The sequence below is a fragment of the Chaetodon trifascialis genome, chromosome 3, assembly GCF_039877785.1.
Source record: "Chaetodon trifascialis isolate fChaTrf1 chromosome 3, fChaTrf1.hap1, whole genome shotgun sequence".
Lineage (NCBI taxonomy): Eukaryota > Metazoa > Chordata > Actinopteri > Chaetodontiformes > Chaetodontidae > Chaetodon > Chaetodon trifascialis.
The window spans coordinates 2,170,114-2,195,297 of NC_092058.1; the positions used below are offsets into that span (position 1 = coordinate 2,170,114).

The 25,184-nt window shown below is 43.7% G+C and overlaps 1 protein-coding gene across 1 annotated transcript; it reads left to right on the forward strand.

Moving 5' to 3' along the window:
• Nucleotides 1-1,452: 1,452 nt before the first annotated feature.
• Nucleotides 1,453-13,894, forward strand: LOC139327996 (NLR family CARD domain-containing protein 3-like). Its single transcript, XM_070958104.1, has 16 exons — nt 1,453-1,609; nt 2,736-2,860; nt 2,973-3,116; nt 5,382-5,537; nt 6,305-6,439; nt 6,646-6,750; nt 8,145-8,223; nt 8,352-8,580; nt 8,731-10,513; nt 10,609-10,773; nt 11,153-11,326; nt 11,665-11,838; nt 11,948-12,121; nt 12,322-12,368; nt 13,111-13,662; nt 13,698-13,894. Exons 2-16 carry the CDS (start codon nt 2,772-2,774, stop codon nt 13,736-13,738), a joined length of 4,047 nt encoding a protein of 1,348 aa, XP_070814205.1. The 5' UTR covers nt 1,453-1,609; nt 2,736-2,771; the 3' UTR covers nt 13,739-13,894.
• Nucleotides 13,895-25,184: the final 11,290 nt, after the last annotated feature.

Here is a 25,184-nt window from a genome sequence, read left to right on the forward strand (position 1 = left end):
AGGTCTGTGCCACTAATTTGGGGGTTAAGTTTGATTGTGATTTTAAATTTGAGAAACAGATCAGTAGTGTAGTACATAAAAGTTTTTATCAACTATGTCAAATAGTGAAGGTGAAACCTATTTTATCAAGACCTGACTAGGATAAATGAATCCATGTTTTTTCATGACTTGTCTTGACTACTGCAATTCCTTGTACGTAGGGATTAGCCAGGCTTCCCTTACCCGTCTGCAGCTTGTGCAGAACTCTGCTGCACGCCTGCTAAGACGTGCAGGCATGAGCACATCACACCCATCCTGGCCTCCCTACACTGGCTCCCTGTGCGCTACAGACTTAATTTTAAGCTTCTGTTATTTGCTTTTAAATGTCTAAACAACCTGCTTCAGCCTTACTGTCCACCCCGATCCCTAAGATAAGCCAATCAGCTGCTGCTGGCAGTCCCCAAAACAAGGCTGAAGCTCAGAGGAGACAGAGCGTTTGCCACCATTGCTCCCAAGCTCTGGAACGAGTTGCCTTTTAACATTAGACAAGCCTCATAGCTTCCTGTTTTTAAATCTCTTTTAAAAACACACTTTTATTCCTTGCTTTTAATACACTTCCCTGCTTTTAATGGCATCCTCTAAGAAAGCACTTGCCATGAGCTTGTTTATTTGTTTGCTTGCTTTTATGCTTGTAACTTTTAACTCAATTATTATTATGTCCCAATGTACAGCACTTTGGCTACCCCTGTGTTTTTTTTTGATTGATTGATTGATTGATTGATTGATTGATTGATTGATTGGGAGGTGTTTTTGTCCTCCTATGTACATACATGAGTAGGACAGAATATAAGAAACACCTCTGAATATAATGTAGCTCAATATAAGACTGCCAACATCTGAGATCGATGCTAAGATCTGTAGCTGAATTAACAGTGTAAAAACCCTGGCATATTGGGTTGCTTTAGATTGTACAGGTGTGTCTAATAAAGTGGCCACTGGGTGTATATCCCTGCAGACTCCAGTCAAGGATTAACGCCTGATTCCTCCTGGTGAGGAACACACACCATGCCTGCACTGGAGGGAGAAGCTCAGGTGTTGGGCTGGTCTGCAGGTGTAAGTTTGGTTTGGGATTTATGCAGATTGGTCAGTTATATTTGGACAGTGACACAGTTTTTGGTTACTTTGGCTCCGATCGTCAGCAAATTGGATAGAAAATGAAGCAATGGTCAAGAGTTCAAAGCACAGACTTTCAGTTTATTTATTGTTCTGCTTCAAAGACTTTGATCTTATTTTGTAGAAGCTTCTGTCAAATGTCTAGAATTACTACACGCTTCACTTGATGCTTCTGAAAATACAAATAAGTAGTACAAATCAAAGCACAGAATGTGTTCATATTGACTGCAAACTGCTGTAAACAAGTCCCTGCTGTGCGCGAAGCAAACGTCACGTGTGTGTGTGTGTGTGTGTGTGTGTGTGTGTGTGTGTGTGTGTGTGTGTGTGTGTGTGTGTGTGTGTGTGTGTGTGTGTGTTGGCTCTGGTGGTTCTCACATCCTGCCCAGCTCATTTCCTCTTCAAGTTTACTTTCGCTTTGTGCAGGCCTTGTGGCGCAGCGTCTTTTCTCCGTCTGAAGGTAACGTAAGTGACGTTTTTCATGTTTTTTTGTTTTTGTTTTTAACAGCTAAATGGCGCTAACTGCTGTTCGCTTGTTGCGGTGAAAACAGCTCTGCAGTCACCACAGAAGTAAAAGCTCACGACGGTTTTGCATGTTGTGTTTGGGCGTTAACGGCCGCGTCTCCGCTGTCCGACGCGACCTTTGCGAGCCGTTAACCGAGCAAACAACCGCAACGTCACCATTCAGCTCCGCGGCGCTCAACGTTTGCAGCTCGGTTCATGCACAGGACAGTAAAAGCTCCGCAGCCTTGACATCATCCTGAGCACTTTGGTAACGAGGTCGTGCAGTAACCGTTAACAATGAAGTTTCATGCCTCCAGAGTTTTGTCTGCTCTCAGTTGTTTTCTGGAGCAGAACGACGTCTGAACGAGCAGAGAGTTATTTTATCTGCTGCCTCAACAACAGCAAAACTTTCAGTTCAGGTGAAGAGTCGCTCCTCTTCATCACGTAAGAATCACGTACTGTTAACTGTTTGTACCTTTCTCTTATCATTTCATCTAAACCAGCGCAGCAACAACTTCATCTCGTCCTCTGCAGTTTTCACTTTCACACTGCAGTCACGTGACTGCAAACAACCTATTAATGCCTATAATCAAAGTCCTTTGCAGGAAACTTTGCAGGTAATTATCAGGAATTTTCCGACAAATCGAAAGTCAGTGTTTCTTTTTGGAATTGATGTTTTCCTAGCCGGTGTGAGGGAAAGGGTTGAATGCTATTGGAGCCTTAATCCCAGCTGCTGGTGTGAAGTTATCAGCTGTTTGTTGCATCAGGAGATGAAGACACTCGGTCAGATCAAATCAAAGTGTCTCAGTCCTTCTGTGTCAGTGAATTGTCCTCTCTGTATCCAGTGTGTGTGCTCCGCTGCTCTTCCCTTTACTGCAGCTTGAGGATGCCACCTAGTGGACTGATGGCAGAACTACAGCAGCGCCGCCTCGCACCGCTGTCTGACTTCATGCTGCTGAAACTGATGTGAAACAGGAAAATCAGCCTGTCACAGAAGGAGCGGCTGATGTTTTTATAGGAGAAATTATTGAAAGACTGATTTCAGTTGATGTACAGATGAATAATTTGTGTTTCCTCTCCAGACCAACGTGTGTGTGAGCTGATGTGAGATCAGCAGCATGAATCCATCTGAGGACAGAGACGCGGGAGTCCCTCCTCCTAACACCACTGTGTTAGGGGAGCTTGAGAGCCAGACCAAAACTCAGAGGTGAGATGTGGATCTGTAATTGTCTTTGACTCTTCTCCACGTCAGAGCTCAGCACTCAGAACACCCCACCATCATTATTCACACTCAGAGCTGTGTGTGTGTTGTGTTAAAGGCCAAAGAAGCGGCAGCAGCACACACCAGACTATCCTGGACCTGGACCTGAATCTGAACCAGAGCCCAGCTGTGTGTCCTTCCAGAGTAACTGGTCCAATGAACGACACATCGATTTTAAAGGACAACCCTCTGCAGCAAAGAGGTAAGCCGCTAATAACAACAAAACATCAGTGATTCATGTTGTAAGCGTTATTGAAGAACTGTTAAACTCAGTGTTTGGTAACAGGCGGCCTGTGTGCCACATACGTCCTGCTTACATCGATCACTTGATAAAATGCACACATCTAATGTCTCTCACAGATGGAAGAAGTCCAGTCTGTCCTGACAGTGATGGTTGATTAGCTTGCCAGTGGCATAATTCATAGTTCACCCACTCTCCTGAAATACATTATTCTCCAACTCCATCCTCTCGACTCATGGACCCACCATCAAACCCCTCAGTTCCCAGCGTTACGCGTTCGGCATGTGTAATGGTCACTCAACCTGACCAAATGTACACAGGTGAAACAGGGATGTCTGGTGATCGTTCGTGTCTTGTGACTCGTTCATCGTGGCGAATTCTAGCATCCCTACAGTCTTTCAGGGGGACACCCATCTGGATGGGTGGCTGCTAGGTAATAACGGCTATCCACTGAAAACGTGGTTGATGACGCCATATATCACACCATCAACAAGACGGCAGTGTGGTTTTAACGGTGTTTTCAGCAGTGCTCGGTCAGTCATCAAACGCACACTGCGATCAATAATTACCAACAGCCACGATTCAATACAACTGTCTGAGTCAGCACATACATTCAGACCTATATTTATATATTTTGATCAGTATCTCATCTGACGACATCGCAAGCGCGTTGGGCACGCGTAACGGTCACTCACCCTGACCGAATGTACACAGGTGAAACAGGGATGCAAACTAATCAATTAACGTTGCTGTGCCAACCAGAAACAGCCGTGACGTCCTACAGAGCAGATATACTGCATCTGTCTCAGAGCACTCGAGAGACAGAGAGACAGACACATGGAAAAAACATAAGTGATGATTGTTGTCCGCTATTACCCACGTCATTTCATTCCAAATACAAATGTTATCATTGTAATGCTTAACGTTATCTACAAAGATGGAGTACATCATTGCTTTGAGGAGGATGAGGAGGAGGAGGAGGATTTACCATCTAAGGACCTCATATTTAGGCATCAGAATCAGAATCAGAAATCCTTTATTCATCCCTGAGGGGGAATTGTTTTTGTTGCAGAGCTCCTTACAAGAATAGAATTAGAATAAAGTTAGAAAAGAGAGAAAACTATATATATAAAAACAAAATATTTATATTGAGAATATATATAAACAAAATATACCACAAAATATTGAACAGAATATAAAACAATATATATATACTGAGAAAAAATAAACAGTATATACAAACAGGTGTGCAAAGTAATACAAACGCGTCATGAGACACGAGTGACGTCAGTCTCCTCCTGGGAGAAGTTTGGGCGTCGGACACTTTCCTGTGGGGTCTCAGTCATCCTCCAAACTTGCCATGAGCCTGGCCAGTGGTGTTCTTAAAGGTGAGGCGAGGAGCTGCTGTGATAGGTGAAAATTTGACTCGGCTGTGTCAAACCCACTCCACACCTTCTCCCCTCCCTCTTTCCAAGTTGCGCCGCTGGGTGGGACTGAGATGAGAAGGAGGAGGAGATGCGCCGGAGGGGCAGCGCACGAAAATACCAAAGTCTGCGCCGCCACGCCCCATCGGCACGGCGGACCTGACTTTGTGCCGCACCTGCGCCGCACTGGCGGCGGAGTTGAAAATAGACCCCCGAGTATTTTTGTTTGCCTCCTGGGATCCCAAAGAGGAGTTCTGTGTCAAGATAGGAACTCATTCATTCGTAGCTGAACTGTGGGTTTTGTAGTCTGAGAGCATTTTCTAGCCAAGTTTCCAGTTATCATTATGGATTTTTCATGTGTTTTAGGAGTCTGTTGACATTGATATAGACTATGAAAACATTAATGTTGCAAGAAAACTGAAATATTAAGCAATTTGAAAGAATTTGCTCCTAAATCTCAGATACAGAATGTGTCTTTTTCTCTTGTACACAATTTCTGCAACTAGTTTTAAGAATAAACCCGAGTGAGAAATAAATATGGACGAACTGTCTGAGCCTCGACTGCTTCGGTTTCGCTCTGGCCCAACATGTCGACCTTTGAGTAATAACTTTGTGAACCTCTGGTTTATACAATCATACCAGCAGTGTGTCCAGGAGAGACAAAGTGGTGAACGTGGCCCCAGTATAACCATTCTTCAACTCAATTCTTCATGTTGTCGTTCTGCTGGTTTCAACAGCAGCTTCTGTCTGAAGACTAAAAAGTGAGTTTCCACCTCTGAGGGTCTTCCTCTCTGTCAAACAGGACTGATGGGAGACCATCCTCTGCTGAACCTGAACCCAGCTGTGTGTCCCTCAAGAGTAATTGGTCTAATGAACGACACATTGACTTTAAAGGACAAAGACGACAACAACAACAACAACAACAACAAGAACAACAGCAACCCACTGCAGCAAAGAGGTAAGCTGTTAAAACATAAATCGGTGATATTTTGATGTTATTAACTCATTATTTGTAAACTGTTGTTTTTTTTTTCGAGATAAGAACTCATTCATTCGTAGCTGAACTGTGGGTTTTGTAGTCAGCACTGACTGCCTCCTCGTTAGAGGTCTGAGAGCATTTTCTAGCCAAGTTTCCAGTTATCATTATGGATTTTTCATGTGTTTTAGGAGTCTGTTCACACTGATATAGACTATGAAAACATTAATGTTGCAAGAAAACTGAAATATTAAGCAATTTGAAAGAATTTGCTCCTAAATCTCAGATACAGAATGTGTCTTTTTCTCTTGTACACAATTTCTGCAACTAGTGTAAGTGTAGTTTTAAGAATAAACCCGAGTGAGAAATAAATATGGACGAACTGTCTGAGCCGCGACTGCTTCGGTTTCGCTCTGGCCCAACATGTCGACCTTTGAGTAATAACTTTGTGGAACATACGATTGTATAAACCAGAGGTTCACAAAGTGGTGAACGTGGCCCCAGTATAACCATTCTTCAACTCTTGACATCTGTTTTAACACTGGACCTAATTTGGTCCAATATTCTGCTGTTTTTAGCTCTGTTTTGGTTTTGTCCAGAGCTGCACAGACTGAAATCATTCACCTGAATGTTTTATTGAACTTTGGTGTGTTGATCATGTTGTCGTTCTGCTGGTTTCAACAGCAGCTTCTGTCTGAAGACTAAAAAGTGAGTTTCCACCTCTGAGGGTCTTCCTCTCTGTCAAACAGGACTGATGGGAGACCATCCTCTGCTGAACCTGAACCCAGCTGTGTGTCCCTCAAGAGTAACTGGTCCAATGAACGACACATTGATTTTAAAGGACGACGTCAACAACAACAACAACAACCCACTGCAGCGAAGAGGTAAGCTGTTAATAACAGTAAAATATTACTGATTCATAGTTTCATTGTAATTTATCCAGAGCAGTTTCCTCAAACCTTTATGTTTATTTCAGCATTGTTCCTCTTCACATACATTTATATTCTCACATCTGAAAGCTGCCCAGTATAACCACAGTGCTGTGGGCGCAGCACAGATTATGTTACGAATTTTATATGTTTCCAATCAGGAGGAAACTGGAAAAATCAGAAACCAGCAATGTGTCCAGGAAGAGTGACAGATATATGAAACGTCCTACATCCTTCAAAGATGGACGTCATTCTGTTGATGAAAGGTGAGGATTTAAAACTGAAATGTCTTCGTAACGTGTTTGCTGCCCAGTACAACCGGTCAAGTACAGTGTTAAAGAAGGATTCCAAGATGGTCGGACATGAGAACACAGCCTACGTTTTTAGGTATCCAACTTAACTTAAACACACAAGAATAATCTAAACGCACCCTCCCTCCATCCATTCTCCTCAGCACGTCGTTTATGACCATAAAAGTCCACTCTGGGTTATTTCTCAGGTAACAGAGTGTTACCCCAACCCAGTGGGACAACCCTAACAGATAAGGGTCTGCACAACTGACACGATTTGAAACTGCTGATCGGTCAGTGTGTGAATTCATGTGAAGCTTTTGCCTGTTGCCTGCGTCTCCTGGTCAGTCTTTGCTTGAGTCAGTGCTTCCTGAGTCGTTTGATAGTTCACCAGAACATCCTTGAAGTCAAGCAAATGTCCTTCTCTGTGACCTTCCCGCTCTGGGGTTTTGGCTCCTGTGACTACTGAAGCCACAGTCCTTCTGGCCTCCCAGTACCTATCCGCTGCTTCCTGAGGTCAAAGCTCAAGAGGCTCCCCTCATTACCTGTGTTCACATGGGAATTCTCAGGTTGGCACCACAACAAGCACCGACCACTTTCTGACTACTACAATGCTCCATCCTCTCCTGGGATGCATGGGAAATTCTTGGGAGGCATCAATCAGAAATCTTCCCGGCCACCTGATCCAGCTTACCACCAGGTGGTCATCAGCTGCTTTTCTCTACACCCAAGCGTCCAAGACAGGACCCCACCTCGGGACTCCAAGAAAGCTGGATACTCTGAACTGCTGTATGGTCCATAGTCATACACAACAGCCAGTTAGTTCCTCTTAGCAGCTCACAGTCAGATTCAGGGCTTGTGAGTATCCACACACCTGCCCGGTGTCTCTAGGAGTTTGTTTCCAGACCCAGTACCATGTGTAGAAGTGAGCCCAGCTATATGTAGTTGATACCACTCTACCTCCCGCACTGCCTCTGTCCCTGCAAGAGAGGTGATGTCCCGCATACCTAGAACCACTCTATAATACCAGGGGTCAGCATGCCTTTGTCTGTTCCATGGGCTGGGCGGATAGCATCCAGTTAGCTACTGCAAGCTGTGTTGCTGTCCACAGTATTACAGGGCTCAATAAGAGCTAGTGGGATTAAACCAGACAAGCTGGAGAAATAACACAGTAAACTGAAAGCTACACAAATATGTAGACTGGTCTGTTGATGCCAGTGGAATCAGCAGTACAAATAACACTTAAATGTCATCTGAAATCATCTGATTCAATGTTGTAATCAACACTTGAACTCAAAGGACCTTTACTTTGTGTTTGTCCCTGTGTGGACAGAGATAATGTGAGCTAATTCTTAATGATTCCTCCACAGAGCCGACCAGGAGAGCTCAGAGGTTCCCAGTGGTCAGTCTGTTCGGCAGAATCAAACAAACCTTGACCCCATATTTATGGTCTGTATATGTACAACTACTTTTACATCTACTCTTTTCACTGTAATCTCCATGCAGCAGCTTTCTTCAGTCTGTCCAACAGATCTCACCTTTGATTTGACTCTCATTTATATAATATTATGTTCCAGGAGCTCAAGGAGAACATTTGGACATATATGGATCATGAACTGAAGAAGATCCAGATCGGTTTGAGTTCAAATGACTCAGAATACTTAGAGAGTCAGGGGGAGGATGAAGAGGTGTTAGATGGCGAGGATGAAGAGCAGAGGAAGAGCAGCAGAGAGGCATTTCTGAAGATCACACAGCACTTCCTGAGGAGAATGAAGCAAGAGGAGCTGGCTGACTGTCTGCAGAGCAGTAAGAGGATTTCTCTAAAGGTTAACTGCTGGATAAATAGGACAGTTAATAATGACTCATGAGATGTTTAAATGTGCATCTTTAGGAGAATTAAACTGTCATATTAACTTTATCAATCACTGATGAGTTCTGGTTTGTGTGTTCCTTCAGGAAGCCATTCGGCTGTTTGTCAGCTTAAACTTAAATTTAGCCTGCAGAAGAAGTTCCAGTGTTTCTTTGAGGGCATCGCTAGAGCAGGAACCTCAGCGTTTCTGAATGAGATCTACACAGAGCTCCACATCACAGAGGGAGGGACTGGAGGGGTCAACGACGAACACGAGGTCAGACAGATTGAAACAGCATCAAGGAAAGCACACAGGGCAGAAACAACCATCAGACAAGAAGACATCTTTAAGCCCCCTCATCAAAGCAATCGACCAGTCAGAACAGTGATTACAAAGGGAGTGGCTGGCATTGGGAAAACAGTCTTAATACATAAGTTCACTCTGGACTGGGCTGAAGGCAAAGCCAACCAGCACATACAGTTCATATTTCCATTCACTTTCAGAGAGCTGAATGTGCTGAAAGAGAGAAAGTTCAGCTTGGTGGAACTTGTTCATCACTTCTTTACTGAAACCAAAGAAGCAGGAATCTGCAGGTTTGAAGAGTTCCAGGTTTTGTTCATCTTTCATGGTCTGGATGAGTGTCGACTTCCTCTGGACTTCCACAACAATGAGATCCTGACTGATGTTACAGAGTCCACCTCAGTGGACGTGCTGCTGACAAACCTCATCAGGGGGAAACTGCTTCCCTCTGCTCGCCTCTGGATAACCTCACGTCCAGCAGCAGCCAATCACATCCCTCCTGAGTGTGTTGACATGGTGACAGAGGTCAGAGGGTTCACTGACCAACAGAAGGAGGAGTACTTCAGGAAGAGATTCAGGGATTCAGAGCAGGCCAGAAGAATCATCTCTCACATAAAAGCATCACGAAGCCTCCACATCATGTGCCACATCCCGGTCTTCTGCAGGATCGCTGCGGCAGTTCTTGAGGACGTGTTGAAAACCAAAAAGAGAGGGGAGCTGCCCAAGACCCTGACTGAGATGTACATTCATTTTCTGGTGATCCAGTTGAAACTGAAGAATATCAAATATAAACGAGGAGCTGAGACAGATCCGCACTGGACTGCAGACAACAAGAAGATGATTGTGTCTCTGGGAAAACTGGCTTTTGAGCAGCTGCAGAAGGGCAAGCTGATCTTCTACGAGTCAGACCTGAGAGAGTGTTACATTGATGTCAGAGATGCTTCAGTGTATTCAGGAGTGTTCACACAGATCTTTAAAGAGGAGAGAGGACTGTACCAGGACACGGTGTTCTGCTTTGTCCATGTGAGTTTTCAAGAGTTTCTGGCTGCTCTTCATGTCCATTTGAAATTCTCCAACTGTGGCACCAATCTTCTGTCCCAAGAACCACCACCCCACCATGAATCCGCAGAGACACACTTCTACCAGAGTGCTGTGGACAAGGCCTTACAGAGTCCAAATGGACACTTGGACTTGTTCCTCCGATTCCTCCTGGGCCTTTCACTGCAGACCAGTGAGACTCTCCTACGAGGCCTGCTGACGCAGACAGGCAGCGGCTCAGAAACCAATCAGCAAATAGTTGAGTACATCAAGAAGAAGATTGAAGAGACTCCCTCTGCAGAGCAACGCATCAGTCTGTTCCACTGTCTGAATGAACTGAACGATCATTCTCTAGTGGAGGAGATCCAGCATTACCTGAGTTCAGGAAGTCTCTCCAGATATTATCTCTCTCCTGCTCAGTGGTCAGCTCTGGTCTTCATCTTACTGTCATCAGAAAAAGATCTGGACTTATTTGACCTGGAGAAATACTCTGCTTCAGAGGAGGCTCTTCTGAGGCTGCTACCAGTAGTCAAAGCCTCCAAGAGAGCTCTGTAAGTAGGATTTAGTTGACAAAGTTTCTGCTACCTTTCAGTTGGAGCACAAACTAAATAACTTCTCACTTATTTCCTTACTGTTGTCTGTCCAGACTGAGAGGCTGCAGCCTCTCCAAGAGAAGTCTTGAAGCTCTTTCCTCAGTTCTCAGCTCCCAGTCCTGTACTCTGAGAGAGTTGGACTTGAGCAATAACAACCTGAAGGATTCAGGAGTGAAGCTGCTGTCTGCTGGGGTCCAGAGTCCTCTGGAAACTCTGAGGTCAGATTAAATCAGTTTGTCTGAAATTATTTATTTCTCTAAATTTTACGATAGCCTCAAGACTCATTTCACATCACACAAAGTATTTGAATTTTCCAATGTATTCTTCTTATTCAGATTCACATGCTGTACAGCACGACGTGAATTGTGGCTGTGCAGAATCTCATTTGATTACTGGATGTCTGTTTATTCTAGATCTGGAATGATTAATTGCCATGTCTTCAATTTGTTTACAGTAAAACAGCAAGGATTTTAAGATCTATCTATCTATCTATCTATCTATCTATCTATCTATCTATCTATCTATCTATCTATCTATCTATATTAGATTCAAGATTTTAACACAGATTTGTCTTGTTTTTCATTATTTCCTCTTCAGACTGAGTGGCTGTAACCTCACAGAGACAAGCTGTGAAGCTCTGTCCTCAGTTCTCAGTTCCCAGTCCTCCAGTCTGAGAGAGCTGGACCTGAGTAACAACGACCTGCAGGATTCAGGAGTGAAGCTGCTGTCTGATGGTCTGAAGAGTTCTCAGTGCAAACTGAAAACACTCAGGTCAGATCATAGTGCAGTTTGTCTTCAGTCATTTTAATATTTCTCTAAATTGGAAGTTCCATCATTTCGTTCACATTCAGATTCATAGTTCTGACGTACTATGAACTCGAGCTGAGGTCAAGAACCTTATTTATGTTTTGATATTATGTTCTTTAATTAGTGGACATGTTTTTATATCTGATTCAGTCATGCTGTCACGTTTCCACATGTTTAGAGTAAAACAGCAAGGATTTTAACGTGCTGGGACGAGTTTATACAGAGACAGAATCTGGAAAAGTCCTGACTCGACATTTTAACACAGATGTTGTTTGTCTTGTTTTTCATTATTTCCTCTTCAGACTGAGGATGTGTAACCTGACAAAGACAAGCTGTGAAGCTCTGTCCTCAGTTCTCAGTTGCCAGTCCTCCAGTCTGAGAGAGCTGGACATGAGTAACAACGACCTGAAGGATTCAGGAGTGAAGCTGCTGTCTGATGGACTGAAGAGTTCACACTGTGAACTGGAAACTCTCAGGTCAGGGTTCACTGATCCATTCAGCTGATGACCCTTTAAAATCAGATTCACACTGTTGACACAGCCGTGCCCTCAGATGATCTGACATGTCTGTTTTGTGTGATTGCAGGCTGTCAGGATGTCTGATCACAAAGGACGGCTGTGTTTCTCTGGCGTCAGCTCTGAACTCCAACCCCTCCCACCTGAAGGAGCTGGACCTGAGCTACAATTATCCAGGAGACTCGGGAGTGAAGCTGCTGTCTGCTGGACTGGAGGATTCACAGTGGAGGCTGGACACTCTCAGGTATTAAGAGGCTGAAGCCACAGACAGTCAGTCTGAGAGAGGAGGAAGAGCTGGAAACACTTTCTCTGTTAAAGCTGGTGACAGATCTCACCTGAACATTTGAGTTTTTCTTGATTGATTTCCAACTGAAATTGCCTGCAAATGTTGAAAGTTAAAGCAGATTACATTCAACCCCCCCCCCCCCCCCTTCTGTTTTACAGGGTGGAGCCTGGTGAAGTCCAGTGGTTGAGACCAGGTCTGAGGAAGTGTAAGTGTGTTTTTGATTTTGATTCCTGAAAACAAAGCAGCACATATTCAACTATCTTCAAACTGTGACGTCACCCAGTACTTTCTGAAACCAGATTTGGAAAAACATCTGCTGCATCATAAAAGAATGCCAAAGTACAGCTCACATAATATAATATAATGTCAAGAATTCACCGCGATGAGGAAAATGTTTAGTGTGATTCTTATCAGGGTTTCTGATCAGAAGATGTAACAATTTAAAAAAAAAATTTGCTTTCCTTCTTTCATAAAATGAAATAAAAAGTAGCCAGCCCTGACGTCAGAGGATGATTGAGGACTGAACCATGTACAGTATCAAATCAAAATGAATGCTGCAGTCGGTAAGAGTCCTTTTCTAAAGTAATTCAAAGAGCTGTTCCATCTGATGACCACATCCAGGATCAGTTTACGCATTGGCAGGTTGAACAGTCTGTTGCTGTCAGCTCAGCTGTTGCAGTTGAACTTCAGAGAAAAAAAGTCTCCAGCCGTCTCACCTGACCAAGCAGGCGGCTGGAGGCCTACGTTCAAAGCTACCTGTGAAGCGTCTGCAAAACACTGATTGTGCAAGGACAGTCTGGCCTCTCTCACTGCTACATCCATACTGCGTGCATTGTCTGTAACAGCAGCGATACCATGATGGTAACCTTCCTTTCCCATTCACTGGTCACGACACGAGCACCGACTGTAATCGAGCTCTGAGCATGTCATGTCTTTCTCCCCATCAGATTCCTGTGAACTCACAATCGACATGAACACCGTAAACGGAAACCTCAGACTGTCTGACAACAACAGGAAGGTGACGTATGTGCCGGAGGATCAGTCATATCCTGATAATCCAGACAGATTTAACTACTGGAGGCAGCTGCTGTGTACAAATGGTCTGACTGGTCGCTGTTACTGGGAGGTCAAGTGGAGAGGAGGAGCTTTTATATCAGCATCTTACAGAGGAATCAGAAGGCGAGGAAACACTGCTGACTGCAGGTTTGGAGAGAATGATCAGTCCTGGACTCTGATCTGCTCCGATGGTTGTTACGTTGTCTACCACAATAACAGAAGAACCCCCACCCCCCCCACCTCCCCCAGTGGGGGAGTTGAAGGAGTGGGAGTGTATGTGGACTATCCTGCTGGCACTCTGTCCTTCTACAGAGTCTCCTCTGACACACTGATCCACCTCCACACCTTCAACACCACGTTCACTGAACCTCTTTATCCTGGCTTTGGGTTTGGGTTCTGGTCTAAGATTGGTTCCTCAGTGTCTCTGCAGGAGGGAGGTTCCTGTTAGAGGAATGTTTCCCGGTTAGATTTTGCTGAGGGACCCCTCTCTCTGTCCCCATGTCTCCTGCCTCCCACTGATCTGTAATGGCTGAAATAAAACTGATCTTGTTCACAGGTCACGGTGGGATACATGATGCACTACTTTTAGTTTGCTTATGGACTCAAGGATCTCCTTTCCACAACATGGAAATGAGTTTCTTTGTACAGTGATAGAGGCCAATCGATCAGGCCTGATTGATTCCGACCGTTTGCTTCCCCAGAGAAGGTACCAAGAAAAGAACTGGAGGCGTCATCGTGGCGTGAACTCTTTCAGTCACTACAGACAGACACACATTTACGTACTCAAGACATCAATACATAAGAAAATGACCATATATTTGCCTCCATAGTCATTTGATAACTAGTACAAATCCTTTTAATACATGATGGAATTAAGATGACGTGTGTTTTTTTTTGTCTCTGTAGCTCATAATATCCAGATAACACCCACTAAGATGATTTGTAAAGTGTATTTCTACCGTGTGACCACACTACATCTACTGTTCATGCAGTTAGTCCTCTGTAATACCAGCATATGTGCAGTACTTAGTCACAATGATATTTTATCATCATATATTTTAGCGCTGTGAAAACAACTGCATAATTCCATTTACAAAAAAACAAAAACAAAAAAAAAACTCCTTTGTAGGACTTTGTCTGAGCACCTCTGTCCAGTTGGACCACAAAGTTGCGTTAGAGCACTCACTCTTGTTGTTCTCTCCTGTCTAGAACCTTGCTTGTGATGTATGAAAATCTAATATGTACATCACTTTGGATAAAAGCGTCTGCCAAATGACAAATTGTAATTGTAATTGTAATGTAGTGGTAATGAGAGAAAGCATTCAGTGCCTTTTGATAAAGTCATGATGTGGAACGATCTGTAACAGCTGAACTTCCCTGGCGTGGGACCAATAAAGTTTCATCTTCTCACTAGTTGGGATGGTTTCATGTATTGTTTTATTTTATTGTTTATTTGACTCTGCGACTTCTCTGTGTTCTAAGTTTTCTGAGGGAATTATTCTCCACTGACACAAGAGAGGAGCTCTGATTGGCCTAACGATCATTACCACACCCACGACGAACCAGTCTGAACTAGAAGCTCCAAAGTATCTTTGAACACCATTAGAGTCCATAGCCTGACAACCACACGTCGCCTCAGGCGAAGATGCTGTAGAATAACAGAAAACCCACTTCAGGCCGTGTCAATGGTATGAAATGCTTCCACTTCCTGGTTTCCGTCATCCATTTTAAACACTGTCCATGTCAAAACAACAAATCACTAGAGTGACAACAAACTGATGTTTGTGCCGGATTTTATCTGCTAGCTTCAAATGTTTGCTTCAGATGTCGACAAAGTGAATCTTCTCCTGATTTCTTGGTCTGAAAGAGGCCAGTTTAGAATCTGCAGGTTCAGACGTGTCCTGTGAAACACGGTCCAGTGTTTCATTTGGTGACTGAGGCCAAAGAATCGGTCATGATCTGTGCTCAACGCTCACTTCTCCCACTGATCAACAGATTCAGGACCTGCTGCAGGTCCACAGCGGCAGGTCAGCAGCGACGCCCACGTGACACGGATACAGGAAATGACTCTCCGGAGGGAGGAGGGAGCTCAGAGCGGCCAAAGCTATCTTCACTTCCTGCTTATGACTGGGCTGATTTTCAAATAATTGTTTTAAGCCTCAAATTTCACCACAGATGTCCTAATTTAGTTATTAGTCCACCTGGAGAAGTCAGGACTTTGATGTGAGACTGATTAAGTGGATTCACTGAATTTGGTTATTAGTTTTCCTCTGGTACAAGAAACGAGTGTAAAACAAATAAATGATCATTTCCATACGATAGACAGCGATCACGAGTGTTTGAGGTACATGCCAGAGCTCCTGAGCACCCACAGAGAAATCCCACTGCAAGACTCACAAGAATCCTAACTGTCCAGTCAAGATACACACACACACACACACACACACACACACACACACACACACACACACACACACACCTTCACATCGAGGCCGTGAACTAAAAACACATCCTGTGTGTGTAAACAAGCAAAATGTTTGAAAAAAGAGGTTTTTGGTGAAAAGCTGAACAGACTCAGGTAGAAACCTGCAGTCAGTGAGCACCTGTGGACAGTTTGGAAAAAAGGTGTTTTATCATCAGTTGCCTTAATTTGTCACTTCTTTAAGTAATAATGTTTTTATTTGTATTCCTTCATATTAACACACACATTAGCACTGACACTCGTACTGATATTGACTTCATCTCCAGTCCTCGTCTCACTGTCCACAGCTGTCATGAGGTCATCAGGACTGATCAGCACGCGGCGATCAATGCAGTGTTGTAGTGACTCAGTGTGACCACTGGAGGGCAGTACATGCTCTGATCATCTCAGAGTCCACATCAGTTCGTTCAGAAAGAACAAAATCACTTGTGAAATCAGTTTTTATGACAGTCAAATGAATTTTATGTTAACACATAGTGTCACTATGAGACTGATGAGCAGTCCTGTTAAAATAATGTCTGAATGTCAGGATGAATGTCAGCGTTATTGTCAGTGTTGTAGTTACTGACCGTGACCACTGGAGGGCACACTAACAGCTCAGTTCCATGCAGATGAACATGAAGCCTGAATGTTTGTGTTGAAGACGTCACTGCTGGCATCAGTGTGAGTCACTGCAGTCATTCATGCAGTTCTGAGGACATTTAACTATTCAGTCATTTAAAAGAACCAACAACAACATGTCATCTGTTAACGAAGATGACATCATTTCACCATCAGATGGCGCCAAACATGCTATGAAAGGAGTAGTTCAACAGGTACTAATACACACTGCAGAAATACTCAGTACAATTTACCAGCTGTTATTATTTTATCTTCCATGTTATTTTACACCGTACAGCATGAAGCCTCACAGGAAACCTTTCCTAAAGATGGAGGTTCAGTTTTCTTCAGCTGTCAAACTGATTTTAATAACTTTTCACATGTTTTTTTAGTGTTTTCTGTAGCAGCCTCTGTGCAGCTGAACATGAAGGAGTAAACAATAACAAACAAGGTAATTCTTTATTCTGTGGGCCTGAAATCGATTTTCTTAAGTTTCCTGGAAAGAACAATAAAACTTGATCCAACTTAAATAGAAAATGTATTTGAGTGAAAAGCTCTGTTTAATGTCAAATTAATATTCATTCAGCTCTGGAAACATTATCTCTAGATGTTCAACTGTGTTTGCATGGAGATTGTTTTTGTCCACGTCTGCTGAGCACCATTTCAATGACTCTCCAGGTTTCTCCAGCACTTCATTTGAATTCATTCATTAGAAATGTGCCAATCAAACTCTCTGAATTCCCTTCATTAGTACCAAACTGCAGAGTTCATTTGCAGAAATGTCACTGAAATGATTTAATTTGATTTATTTGGAAAACTATTGACCCATCAAAGCAAATGTTAGATATAAAACAAATGTTGGACTGGATTTGGTTGGCAGACACTCAGGATTACAACAGTCTGATCAAGAGGACAAGAAGAAGAGGAGCCAGCTCCTGACCTCGTGGGCCCCGGGGCCCCTGGGCCTGTGACTGGGAGGCCCGCTCAGTATCCATCCATGACCACAAAGCACAGTCAGAGAACACTGATTTTAAAGTGTTTCATTTGCTCAGAAAGACCTTAAAATAAAGAGTTTGGTGCCTTTTTACTGCTCACTTGAGGGTCTTCAAACCAGCAGATGTCTATAAAATGTGAGGGATATTTGGACTGTGAAGTATTACCAGGAATATCTCATCTTTCATTCCATCAACACTCCTGAACGAAGTCCACAGAATCTACAGTTCAGGAGGACGAAACACATCGTGGCTTTAAAAAGCTGCTTGTGTCGCTAACACGGTGTGCTGATGAGAGAAGGGCTGAAGCTTTTGTGCTTTTGGAGAAAAGTTATCGTGTGATGAAGCGTGTTGAACTGGAAACATTTTGACTTTGTCAGGCTGAAGATGCTGAGAGTCATCACTGAACGCTGGCGATGCCTCCTGATGACCCTGATGTTCTCCGTGGGTCAACAGTACGTCTGGGTGTCGAAAGGGAAAGCAGACATGCAGGCGAGCGAAGCCTGAGCAGAACAAAGCTAATAATTCCTGCTGGACTGCCATCAGCCGTGTTTAAAGAGCAGCTCCACGGGGATCACTTCCTGCTTCCCAACAAACACGTCATTACTCACAATGACCTTCTGAGCATTTTCTCAGTAGACTGACGCAACAAGTGTTTGTTCCAGATCTTTCTTTCAATCTTTCTTTATAAGAATATTTTCACTGCAAGTGAAAGGATTTTTGGTGTTCCTCACCAAATACAGTTTCTTTGTCTACGTCGCTGTAAAAATTCAGTATTCAGTTATATCGTTTGAGTCCCAGCAGCCCACAGAAACCTCTGACTTTATGTTGTCTCACATAAGAATGACTGCAATGAGCCCCACACAGTGAAGAATACACACTTTAAACCTGGGGAAAAGAGTACCAGTACAGTACTGGATCAGTACTCTGTTACTGGCGACAGACTGGGACTGTCAACATGGAAATTCTGGCAAATTCCACATGTCTGGTCCACCGACCGGGCAATAAAACTGACCTGCCGGCTGCTGCCCACTTGATGCTGGAGCAGTCCATCTGATTAGGGGTTAAAGCGATCATACGCTGCCCATACTGTGAGGGAGGTGCCATGTCCACCCCCCCAGCTGCTCGATCGGCACCAGAAACCGACTTTGTTCTACACATGCGGCCTCAGAATATAAGCGGTTGGTGAACAGTTACAGTGACTTGAAAAGTTTTCATACTCCTTGAACTTTTCCACATTTTGTCACGTTACGGCCACAAACAAATATATTTTATTGGAATTTTATGTGACAGACCAACACAAAGTGGCACACAAGTACAAAGAAAATTATACATGATTTAAATTTTTTTTGCTGTGTGCAAAAGTATTCAGCCCCCCTGAGTCAATACACTGTGGAACCACCTTTTGCTGATATTACAGCTGCAGGTCTTTTGGGGTATGTCTGTACCAGCTTTGCACATCTGGAGACTGAAATTTTTGCCCATTCTTCTTTGCAAAACAGCTCAAGCTCAGTCAGATTAGGTGGAGAGCGTTTGTGAACGGCAGTTTTCAGATCTTTCCACAGAGTCTCGACTGGATTTCGGTCTGGACTTTGACTGGGCCATTCTAACTCATGAATATGTTTTGAACCATTCCCTTGTAGCCCTGGTTTTATGTTGAGGGTCGTCGTCCTGCTGGAAGGTGAACCTCCGCCCCAGTCTCAAGTCTTTTGCAGACCCCAACAGGTCTTCTTCCAAGACTGTCCTGTATTTGGCTCCATCCATCTTCCCTGTCCCTGCTGAAGAGAAGCACCCCCAGAGCATGATGCTGCCCCCACGTTTGACAGTGGGGATGGTGTTCAGAGTGATGTGCAGTGTTGACCAGAGCACCTTCTTCCATGTTTTCTGTGTCTCTCACACGGCTTCTGGCAAACTGCAAACAGGACTTCTTATGGTTTCCTTTTAACAATGCTTTCTTCTTGCCACTCTTCCATAAAGGCCAGATTTGTGCAGAGCACGTCCAATAGTTGTCCTGTGGACAGATTCCCCCACCTGAGCTGTGGATCTCTGCAGTTCGTCACCACGGGCCTCTTGGCTGCATCTCTGATCAGTGCTCTCCTTGTTCGGCCTGTAAGTTTAGGTGGACGGCTGTGTCTTGGTGGTTTGCAGTTGTGCCACTCTTTCTATTTCTGGATGATGGATTGAACAGTGCTCCAAGAGATGTTCAAATCTTGGGAAATCTTTTTATAGTCTAACCCTGCTTTAAACCTCTCCACAACCTCTCCCCAATATTCTCTTAATAAAGCTCTGAGGCCGTCACAGAGCAGCTGTATTTGTACTGAGGTTAGATTACACACAGGTCGACTCTATTTAGTCATGAGGTCAACATTCGATCATTCATCAGGCAACTTCTGAAGGCGGCTGGTTGCACTCAGAGAAAAGGGGCTGAATACTTTTGCACACTGCACTTTTCAGTTTCTTATTTGTTAAAAAAAAAAAAAAAAAAATCATGTATAATTCTCTTTGTACTTCACAATCGTGTGCCACTTTGTGTTGGTCTGTCACATAAAATTACAATAAAATATATTTATGTTTGTGGCCGTAACGTGACAAAATGTGGAAAAGTTCAAGGAGTATGAAAACTTTTCAAGCACCGTACAGTTAGAATAAGCACTGGTTAAGCATTAGGACCTGAACTATGACACCCCGGTGACACCCCCACCCCTGAAATGGATCCATCCATCCATGTAATGTCAGAGGTCAAACAGGAAATAATCAAATGAAATCAAGACAGAAAGAGCAGAGTTCAAATCAAAAACATGGATAAAGGTGGAGCAGAAAAAAGAGAGACGAGACTAAATCTAGAGGCTGCTGCTGCAAAAGCTTTCAACACATTTATTATTCAACAGTAACGTTACTGATGGCTGCGGCAGCGCGACGCAAAATCCTGCTCGCTGCTCATAAAATCAACAGTCAAACCAAGAAGAGGAGGAAAGAGTCCGGACAGAGGAGCAACTGGCTGATTCCAGAGGAGAGCAGAGGCACGAAGAGGAGGCCGAGTCACACGACGACCTCCCAGCAGGTGAGACGGCTAATGCTAGCTCATGTGGTGTTAACAGAGCTAATGCAACTGAGGGGCCGAAGCCTCCTGAAGACCCCTCAAAGAGCTTAAAGATCCCCTCCACTGCCAACCTGATGTCTACTGTTTGGCTTACATGGTAGAAACAGCCTGAGTTGAGGTATTGTGATTTGTTTCTAAGCTGAACACAGAGACCTGAAGTTGCTGTAAATGTTTCACAAACACACATTTTTCCTCGTGGCTTTAATAATATGAAATGATGCAACAACTTCATGGCAAAGTTGAGATCATCACAAACAAACTGAATTTCTCTGAAGGTTTCTAAACTGTTTTCATAGTAAAGTTCATAAAAGAGCAAACAAGTCAGATCAAAGTTCTTCTCCTTGACGATTCCCAGCTGATACGTTCACAGAGGAATTAACACTTGTTAATGTCAGCGAACGTCTCCACAGAATATGCTGCAACTTGTTTTTCAGTGACTGAAAAGGCCATTTGAAGTGAACTATCTTAACTATCACAGCTAACGAACTCCTAATTGCAGATTCCTTGAATGACAATGATGAGACATTCTCAGAGGACATGTCTAATAAATCCCTTTGATACTGTAAGTGTGCGCTGCATGCTGGATGCTACACAACAAGACACCCCAGTGTGTGTGACCTTTACTGATGGGCCTAATGAGGGTTGAGGAGATGGCTGCTCGTTGTGTGTCCTGCAGCATGACTCCCTTCCTGAATACACTGAGGATTTCTGAAAATGTCAGCAGGTCCCAAAAGTCCTTCCTGGGGAAGGTGCAACAAAGTCCTGCTTACAGTACGTTTCCTCAGTCTTGTATGAAGTTTGGGGTTGAGCTGCGAAACAAAAGTTTTTCTTCTCAACAGAAAAAGTTGGAGGAATCAAAGCACTGAGTGATGTCATGACAAAATATCTGAACAGAGTCGAGTCCAGAGGCCTAACTTCCCTTTCACTCCATTACAAGAGCCAGGTTATAATTTGGAGGATACATTAAATCAGTGGATCTCAACCTTTTCCCTGAAGGGTCCAATACCTCAACTTCAGGGTCCCTCAGTAAACTGAAGACCCCTGACTAACACATAACAATAACAACACTGAACACAGGGCTGGCCTACTGATCAAATCTGGTTTGCAATCATGACTTCCAGCAACAAGATAACTGAGATAAAACAAACACGGGGCTGCATTCCATTTTCCAATGATGCTTTCATTCTGTCGTCTGTTACTAATCCAGCACAGCAGTTTCCTTTACAGTGGTGGGCTTTCGCTGCTCCCTGAACTCGCTCTCAGACAGGCTGTGGCCAGTTCAGTTCAGCTCATGTTCGTCAAGTGAACCATCACTCGCAAAAACCCGGTGAAGCAGACCGCCGCTTGGATTTTGATGTGCATCTGTCTGTGCTACAGCACCGGTGCTACGTTATACCACTGTATATCATTCAGTCAGTGTTTCCAAGTCACTGAGTAATCCTGTTAAAGCTGCAGTTGGTAACATTGGAGAAACCAACAAGAGTAAGCCAGACTTTGAAGATATCCAGCCTAAAAATCCCACGTCCTCCCTTCAGGCCTCCCTTCAAAGCCACTTCCACTGTCATTCAGCCTGAATGGGTTTACTAGAGACCTGCAGAGACAGATACCAGCTTTTCTCTCTCTTTTTGGCAGAGAATTGAATTAATTGATCGCCAACAGCAAAATAGCATGCCATTAATTAACTTCACATCTCTTGTGATTGGGTCAGCACCAAACTGAGGCAGTCAAGCCCGTGCACTGCTGTCAGCTCCAGGTAATGACCAACCTGGGAGCTGGGCGCTCTGATGGTGGGTCCACGAGTGAAAAGGACAGAGTTGGAGAATAATCTGTTTCAGTAGAAACGGGTGAACCATAAATCACAAACTTTTTGGCTTGTTGCTCCGGGATGCCAATCACTGTCAGGTCAGACTCAACCTCTTGCAGCAGTGAGTGATGTTAGATGTGCCCATTTTCTGAATACATTAATGTCTGCAGGACAGATGTGTCCTCTGGGCCACCAGTTAATGATCACTGAGTCTGAAGCCATTCTGTCCAGATGTGGGCCGAGGTCTGGACTTTGAGAAGCCCTGATCTAATCTGTACAAACAGCACTTTCATTTAGTTTTCTCCACATAATTGAATGAAATGCTGACAAATAGGTCAACTGTACTTTTTGAAAAAAGGTTTTCTTTGACCCTTAATATCAAGAAGGCGACCCCTTGTAGGTTGAGAGCCTGAGTAGTAAATTACACAATGCAAGCTGTTAAATCAAATCAAATCTGATTTTGTTTGGATGTGACCTGTTACAGTGTAATAGAGCCAATGTTGGATTTTTAACACACACTACTCACAAAAAGGTTGGGATATTTGGCTTTCAGGTGAAATTTCAGGATGACCCTAAAATGCTCTATAACCTTTACAGGTGAACTTAATTTGACCTTCTCTAAACCTTTGAATGCACATGTCCAACTGTTCAATGTTTCAGTACTTTTTGCACAACTTGCCGTTCTCTAACAACGAGCTGACCAACAAAATTCACAACAGGTGTCTGATCCATGAATCCACCAATAAATTTCTTGGTTCAATTAGAATTGGTATTTAAACAATCCTCTTCATGCTGTTCACATTCTGACATCATGAGACCAAGATGACACCTAACAACTGATCAACAGTACCTCGCCATTGTGAGGCTTCAAACAGGATGTTCTCAGAGGGAAGTGGCCACTGAGCTCAGAGTGTCACAGAGTGTCATCAGCAGGTTGCAACAGAGATACAGAGAGACTGGAAGAGTCACAGAAAGGCACAGAAGTGGACGTCCATTGGGAACACTGCCCTGTGGAACCAGATGATGAATGCCACTCAACTCCAGGCACATTTAAGGGAGGTGAGAGGCACTCAAGTGTCTCGTCAGACCATTCGAAACAACATCAGCATGGTCTGCGTGCTAGACGACCTGCAAGGGTACCTGACCACACCACCAGGCACAGGCGTCATCGTCTTGCATGGGCCGGATGGTGGACGAGGGACCAGTGGGCCTCAGTGCTGTATCTGATGAAAGTCGATTCACGTTAAGCACAAATTATGGCCGCCAATGATGTCGGAGACATGAAGGAGAGGGCTATGCATCAGCCACTGTTGTCACCAGGTGAGCCTTTGGTGGTGGTGGTGTTACAGTGGGCAGGTGTGTCCAGTCAATACAGAACTGCCCTACACTTTGTGGGTCAGTGACAAGCTCATGCTACCTGAATAACATCATTAATCCAGTCATTGTGCCTCTGCATGAACAACACAGGTCTAATTTCATCTTCATGGACGACAATGCTCCAGCTCATCGAGGTCGCATCATTAGGGAACAGCTGCTGGAGACTGGGGTACCTCAAATAGAGTAGTCTGCACTTTCTCCAGACCTGAATCCCATAGAAAACCTTTGGGATCAGCTGAGTCGCTGTGTAGAGGCTTATAACTCTGTACCCCAGAACCTCAATGACCTGAGGGCCGCCCTTCAACAGAAGCGGAAAATGAGAGGAAAAATCAAAGAATCGCCAAAGTCTGAAGGTTTCATCCTCTGGGTGCCATGAATGAATGATCCATTCAGTTGTTGTGTGGGTCCTTGAGTCTGGACCTGCCGACTACTTGGACTGACTATTGGAACTGATGATTTTTGGACTGAATAAAAAAATAATGGATTTTTGTACAATGAGATACAAAGTTGAAAGTTTATTTCTGCAATTTTCTACAATTACATTCATACTCGTAAAAGCACACACACACGCGCACGCACGCACACACACAGTAGAAACAGTACAAACACACACATACTCATGAGTCCTTGGATGGTTGTCAGTCAAACCATATATAAAGTCATCGCTCTGTGGTCTCAGTGCATTAATAAGGTAAGTACTGTGCAGTTTGTGGTTTGAAACATGTCAGGAGAAGTTAATGAAGGATTGAATTAACAGTGATGTTGCCTTTTTATCACTTCATTCATGTTGCTCCGATGGCTTTGAGCTGTACTGCACTGTAAACTGTCTGTAACCATGCTGGAACCAGGCTGCTCAGTTGTGTATCGTCAGTGTCTACAGAATGCAATGATAATGTTTCATTGGTCTCTCTTCTTGGTAAAAGTTTAATGCGATTCTTTTTTTCTGTTGCAGGACATTTTACACCAGAACACAATCTTCAGTCTGCGAGACGAAGCAACAAGAAGATACAAGTTTGGTTAAAAACTCAAACATGAACTGGACAAAACATGACATTAAGGCCAATTCTGAAAAAAATGATTTGAATATAAAACAATGTGATAATGTTCATGCGGTGTCAAGAACCCTGAATTTCACAGCTACATACAATTAGATTTAAATCACAGCTATGAAAGGATGCAGACAACATAGAGTGAAAGTGGCTAAATGAGCACACATCATGTTCTTTTCCTACAGGCTTGATTTAACATGCGTTCACTTCCATTTCAAATGACCAAACGCTGATTTTGATCTTTGACGTTGAGGCGCTGATCCTGAACCTGAGGTGAGTGTTTCTTTTTCTTACTGCTGGGAAGAAATTAATGTTCACAGCTTTTAACTCTGAACAATGTCCAACAGCTGCTTCAGATGTTTCAGCACTAAGAATATTGAGGGTGGTTTCAAATATGATTAACGCTGCAGAAATACTGCAGATCAGTAAAAGAAAAAGTGAGTGTAGAAATGATCATGATCCATTTAGATAGAGGACATCTTAGATTCACTGCCACACATCAAACAGTGCAGTAATGAGGAGTGATGCTCTCATGGAATATAATACTTAGACAAGTGTGTT

Bases quoted from the DNA above. Each gene is read 5' to 3' on its own strand.
- LOC139327996 (XM_070958104.1), top strand. From the start codon at position 2,772: ATGAATCCATCTGAGGACAGAGACGCGGGAGTCCCTCCTCCTAACACC. The intron at 3,117-5,381 runs GTAAGCCGCTAA...TCTGTCAAACAG, and splicing joins CAACCCTCTGCAGCAAAGAG to GACTGATGGGAGACCATCCT. The intron at 12,122-12,321 runs GTATTAAGAGGC...TCTGTTTTACAG, and splicing joins TGGAGGCTGGACACTCTCAG to GGTGGAGCCTGGTGAAGTCC.